At 36.2% G+C, this 6343-nt stretch overlaps 1 protein-coding gene across 1 annotated transcript; it reads left to right on the top strand.

Annotated features, from left to right (window-relative positions):
- The first annotated feature begins 323 nt into the window (after window positions 1-323).
- On the top strand, window positions 324-5819 carry LOC140959480 (uncharacterized). Its single transcript, XM_073417312.1, has 7 exons — window positions 324-1005; window positions 1743-2050; window positions 2771-3451; window positions 3652-3780; window positions 4283-4486; window positions 4946-5146; window positions 5304-5819. Exons 1-7 carry the CDS (start codon window positions 738-740, stop codon window positions 5424-5426), a joined length of 1914 nt encoding a protein of 637 aa, XP_073273413.1. The 5' UTR covers window positions 324-737; the 3' UTR covers window positions 5427-5819.
- Window positions 5820-6343: the final 524 nt, after the last annotated feature.

Raw genomic sequence — 6343 nt, 5'->3', positions numbered from 1 at the left:
TTTAATATTTTTTGTCAATATTTATTTAACCAAAAATTATTGTACTTTTTTATAATATTGTTTTATTGTATCCAGAGATTTTTTTACAGCGAAATGTTTGGACAGTCGATTTCATCAAATAAATGTGAAGATATGTAATAATTTTTTTTGTTGATTGACAATTAAACGGTGATGTTTCAGTTGTTGTACAATTTAAAAATTTAGTTAGGTTGTGTTTTAACAAGTAAAAATAATTTTGCTAAAAAAAAGAGGTGAAAATAACAGTCGGAGGGTTGAAATTGGGATTACACCTTTCCTACAAACGCCAGTTCAGATTCGATGAAAACAACTGGAGATTACCGAGAAAATGAATAATCCCCAAATTTGAACACCCACAGCACACACTGATTATCTCTCTAGCTGTCTCTCACCGGTAAACATCTGAGAAAAGAAGAGAATCGCAACTGTCAAGCAGGGATTCATTGGAAAATCGAGAACTACAAAAGATTACTTGAAGTTTTGGATGAATTTTGTTGGATTGATGCGAAGGTGTGGCTGTGGTGGAGCCGGAGGATTGCCGGCAATCGGTTTGGCTCCGGGAGATGGGTGGTGCGACGCCGTTCCCTCTGGATCGTGTTTTTTCTTATTGCTGTAGCGTTTTGATTTCGTACCGATCTCGTACTTTGTGGGTATACTTGGAAAATTTTCTAATATAATTTTGTAGTTTTAGATTGGTTCTGAGTTGTATTTCGGAAAAAATGGTGGTGAAAGGTGGTTGGTGGTGGGAGAAGCTTCGGAGATGTGTACGGACGGTATATTTCGTGGTGGCGATGTTGGCGTCGCTCTTGGTAGTGTCGTTGCCGGTGGTGGTGGCGATCAGCGATGCAGTTTTGCCTTGTTTGCTAATTTCTAGCTTTACTTGCGTTAGATGCTATGGTTTTCGGGAGCATTTGCAGAGATATTCATTCAAGAGCTCGCTCATCGATATTCCTCTTGTCTCTATCATCAGATCTATAATCATCACATGTATGTTTTTCTTTTCTCATCTGCTGCTTTTCCTGTGATAATTGATGAATTATTCAGTTTCAGTGAGTGAATGCGTGAATGGTACTCTATGTAAATGCTAAAAGTCTAGCTTTTTATTTGTGTTTTTTTTTCTGTGCACAGCAAGAAACGGACATGGCTAAAGTAACTGGATGAAATTCTGCATTTTTCAGTAATCTTGTTTTATGTTCGGATGTGTATTTTTATGTGTGTTTGCTATATGATAATTTTACTTAAAGAGGTGACATCTAATTTTTCTCTGAAATAAGCGAACGAATCCGATTCCAGATTCCGTATGTTACGAAAATCTTTTGGTGATTCTTTTTTTCTTTCTGAAGTCCAAACTTTAGTTCCTTCAAACTAGGCTGTAATATTTTAGAGTTTCATTTTTCTTGAGTTCGTTGACACCATTAGGACATAGTTAAATTGAGGTCCGCAACATAATGAAAATCATTTGAGAAGAGTTAATCTCTGTTAACTGGTTGTTCAACCCCATTTTAGATTCTCGGTCTTATTTTTCCTTTCCGCTGGTAATTTTGTGTGATAACTATGTCATTTGAGAGATCATGTCAAAGAATTTATTTTTTTTTGCATTTGTTCTCTGCGGTGGGTTATGTTTTTCGTTGCCAAACAGCTGTTTAACCAGAATATTTTCACATTTTAAGGCATAATTTACAATGCTAAATTTACTTGGTTTTTTATTTGTCAAATGAGAGCAGGTGTATATACATTGTGCGATGGTCCAGCACTGTCCCATGGGCCCTATCTAGGAACTGTAACATTCTGCTCCCTTGTTTCAATACTTCTTCTTTCCATCAAGACTTGTGTTTTCAGTGTCAATTCTGAACTTGAATCTGAAACTCCAACTTCCCTGTCAAGAAAAAGGCTCCATCTGAAGAAGTCTTGGGGAATGCCTGTTTTGTTTCTCTCATCCGTTGTCTTTGCTCTTGGACACATTGTTGTGGCCTACCGTACAAGTTGCAAAGCCAGAAGGAAACACATGTTTCACCGTGTGGATCCGGAAGCTGTAAGTTCATGATATATCTAACCCAACATCTTGTATTTATAATTACTGCTTTACTGCTAATGTCATAATCATGAGAAATGCAAGGTTAAGTAAGGTTTATTATTGTCCAGCATAGGAGTAAAGTCAAATATGAAGCATGCTCTTTGTTGAAGTATGCGTCCTGAGGGATAATATGGTGAAATCTAAAAAATTAACGAAAATTTATAAATATCGCGAAACATACCCTTTACAGAGTATTGAACTATGATAAGACCAACAATCATTAGTTTATTGACAAGAATGAAGACTATTATCTTTCAGTTCACCTTGTACTTAAGATCTCTGTGTTTAAGGCATACTTAATAGCACATTGGACCTTCAATGCACGTCAGAATTAGGGGTTTTACTGTTAAGATGCCTGCTTCATTGAAGGGTTGCGCCTTGGCTCGTGTTAAGTCTCAAGGGGTAAGACTGACTGTGCCTGGAGCCTAGGCACCAATCATGGGATTTCAATAACTGTGGTGTTTACCATAGGTTTGGGAAGATTTAACTAGTGTAATATGAATAATAATGCCATGATGATTTAATCTCAAATTTGATCAAAGTTAATGAACTTTTGGTTTTTGTATGAGTATTTTCAAATTATGTTGTCTCCATTAGTTGATCATGCTCTTTGCAACCTAACATATTAAAAAATGTTGCACCAAATAATCAGCTTGTATCACCTTATGTAATTATCAGGTTCTTTCTTGCAAATTGATTTTCCCTGGTTACCAAAAGGTTCCGCGATCACCCACTCCATCTGCTGGGAAAACCTTCAAAGATGGTGAAATGAGGAGAAAAACACCACTATCAGTGCATAATGGTGGGGAACTTCCAGTTAGTTTACTAGCTGATGTAGACAGCTTATTTATTTCATGCCAAAGGCTAACGGTTCACTACAAGATAAGCATGCCAGGATCGCCCCCCCGTTCCTTGTCCTCCACTATCCTTTTTGACCATCCCTCATTAAGCGTTCCACTTAAAACCCAATTTAATATGCACAGGAGCATCAGTAACCAGTTCCATAACAGTTCATCAACTCTGTATGCTCCCCTCCTTGCCAGTTCTCCATCATCCCCAATATCTGAAGGCATGCCTGTTTTGAGCTTAAATGAGCTGTATGAGGATGATGAATCACACAAACTTGGGTCTCCCCCAGTGGAACAAGATATAGAAATAAATGAACAATTTGGTATTGTTTTAGTGCATGGGTTTGGAGGGGGGGTCTTCTCTTGGAGAAAGGTAATGGGTACCCTGGCCAGTCAGGTTGGTTGTGCTGTTGCTGCTTTTGACAGGCCAGGATGGGGTTTGACATCAAGACCAAGGCACAAAGATTGGGAGGAAAATCAGTTGCCTAATCCTTACAGACTTGACAATCAGGTAATATTGTCATCTTCAGTTATTATTTTATGGAAGTTAATATGAATGCATCAAACTTTACTGATATTCCCTGTGTCTCACTGTTGAACACAACATTTTGTTTTCAATGAAGTCAATTGTGGAATATGTCTGCACTCAAATCAAACCTGTCTTACTTGAGCTCACTCAGTTGCATTAAAATTTATGGCTTGTTTTGTCAGGTGGACCTGCTTCTTTCATTTTGCTTAGGGATAGGTTTTTCTTCAGTTGTCCTTGTTGGGCATGATGATGGTGGACTGCTCGCTTTGAAAGCTGCCCAAAGAGTTCAGTCATCAGCAAATATGAATGCTGTGAGTTGGCTTCTTGTTGAATTTTGTTACATCTGTAAATTTTCTTAGTTTTCTGTTTGCATTGCACTTGTAAATTGTGATTCCTACGTGAAATCTTCGAACTGCGTTAGTGGGTACAATGGAAATTTACATCTTGCCGTTTCTGCCTTTGCAACCCAATCTTGCATGTGAATCATGACAAGTTTAAAGTTTCTGCTGTAAAATATTGAATGTCATTTTTGTCCAAGATCACGAAAACTGAGATGCAGTGGATGAAAATTTGACAGATGATGGTTTACTCCTGGAGATTCGTGCAAACAATTGAATTATGCTTTGTTTCATCAATCAGTAAATTAGAAAGCTGATTTATGCTCATGATATAATGTACCGGTTCTTGGTTTGTTAGTATTGATGATCAAGATCATAGTTTATTTCTGTATGATAATGATTCTGCTGTGGAAAATTTGTGCCTTCTGTTGTCTCTTTCTTACTAAAGAAATATTCTCTGTGGCATGTTTTTCAGCTTGAAATAAAGGGTGTTATATTACTAAATGCAAGCTTGTCAAGAGAGTTAGTTCCTGCCTTCGCAAGGATATTGTTACGCACCTCACTCGGAAAGAAACACTTGGTGAGACCTCTGCTTCGAACAGAAATTACTCAAGTGGTCAATCGGCGTGCTTGGTATGACACTGCCAAGCTAACAACTGAAGTCTTAAGCCTTTATAAGGTACTTTTGGTGGTATCTAAAACATTCCATGCATCAGTTCTCCGCTAAACTTCATCATTTTTTTATCTGTGCAATGCCATACATTGACATTTTGGTATTTTTCAAAACGCTTATTTACATATGCCATGACACATTTTGTTTGAAAACACGTGCTTAGATACTGACTCGGGGTATTTTAGTTTCATATAACTAATGCTTTATATATATTTGTGGTGATTCAGCCATTATACAATCATATTCGTTTAACTTATATACAGTGATATGTTATCTCTGCATACTACATAATTCATAAAGCTGCTTTTTCAATTTTTAAAATAAAATAAAATTTATCCATATTTTCCTGATGATTCTGATTTTCTTTTAGTTATATCATATGGCTGATTCGGTAACTTGGCATGACAGGCCACTGAATCAATCCTCTGAAAATTCTACTTATTTTATTGTTCTGTACGACCTTAGGCCCCATTGTACGTGGAAGGCTGGGATGAGGCGCTTCATGAAATAGGGAAACTATCCTACGAAACTGTGTTATCACCACAGAATGCTACGGCACTGCTTAGTGCTGTTGAATCATTGCCGATTCTAGTTATTTCTGGGGCTGAAGATGTCCTCGTCCCTCTGAAATCTGTTCAAACTATGGCTTATAAACTTGTAAATTCTGTAAGTTCTTCGTTTTACTCTCATTTGCACTTTTTCTATCTAATTCGTGTTTCTTTTTTTTGTTTTCTCCTACGATTTTAAACAGCATACCTACATATAACAATGTTTCTTATTATTATTCCCATCCTCTAATTACTCATAACCTTGTATCCTGCAGAGATTGGTAGCTATATCCGGGTGTGGCCATCTTCCTCACGAGGAGTGCCCCAAGGCATTACTCGCGGCTATATCACCATTCATTAGCAAGCTTATATCGAAATCAGATTTACAAAATCAATAGGATTCAAATTTTTTCTCCTACTCTCCGGCTGCTATCCACCATATGTAAAATGCGCAAGCTGCTTAGCCACGAGCTATCTTAGTATGGGCTCGACTCAATAGTGTTACATTTAGTGTTCAATTTAACGGCCTTCAATGTTTTCGGTTCTCCTTGTAAATTAGCTCCCAAAAGGAAGAGCTCAAGTTCATCTCTCCGTTTGGGGTGTGTTTTTTGACGTGTAATTGGAAATTTCCTTGGTAACTCTTTTTTCCCCCAGATTGTTTTATGTTTTTCTTCAGTGGTATCTCATATTGTTAATTTAGGAGTTATTTACCACTTGAAGTGAAAGTGGCAATCGTAACGTACATTGTTTCTGAGGAAGTGAGAATGCCCAGTAATTTGTAGGGTTTTTCATTTTTCTCAAGTTTCATTTGGAAAAACTACCAGTGGGAACAGTACGGTATCTGTGACACCCTAAATGCATCACTCTTCGTGGTATATTTGTTGAAATGAAGGTTTTTATTTATACAACATAATTTTTCTTTTAAACTGGGCCATTGTGTATATAATTTTAGAAAATATTATTTAAATAATTTTTATAGTTTTTTTAAAATCTATACCATATCACGCAATCATATGAAAACAGTCTCATCATCCCAATATCATATAAACAACTATCCAAAAAAAATTTATTAATTTTGTATTTCTGCTGAAAATTTAATATTTTAATATTGAATATTTGAATATTGAATGTTGAATATTTGAATGTTGAATATTTGGTGTTGAATATTGAAATTTGTGTGTGATGATGAAGGTAATGATGTAATTTATTTTTGGATTATTTGTAAAAATTTTCTATAAATAGATCTCTCATTTGTGAAGAAAATCACAATTGAGTTGAGAGAAAAATATTATAAAGTGTGTAGTGTGATAATTTT

This window comes from Primulina huaijiensis, chromosome 15 (assembly GCF_012295235.1).
Source record: "Primulina huaijiensis isolate GDHJ02 chromosome 15, ASM1229523v2, whole genome shotgun sequence".
NCBI lineage: Eukaryota > Viridiplantae > Streptophyta > Magnoliopsida > Lamiales > Gesneriaceae > Primulina > Primulina huaijiensis.
Note: the sequence above shows the minus strand (reverse complement) of the source record. Positions and strands in the feature narration are given on the sequence as shown.

What these genes read in the sequence shown, in the direction of transcription:
- LOC140959480 (XM_073417312.1), top strand. Translation starts at nt 738, where the DNA reads ATGGTGGTGAAAGGTGGTTGGTGGTGGGAGAAGCTTCGGAGATGTGTA. An exon ending in ACCGTGTGGATCCGGAAGCT is followed by an intron (nt 2,051 to 2,770) that starts GTAAGTTCATGA and finishes TGTAATTATCAG; the next exon opens with GTTCTTTCTTGCAAATTGAT. An exon ending in CTTATAAACTTGTAAATTCT is followed by an intron (nt 5,147 to 5,303) that starts GTAAGTTCTTCG and finishes TGTATCCTGCAG; the next exon opens with AGATTGGTAGCTATATCCGG.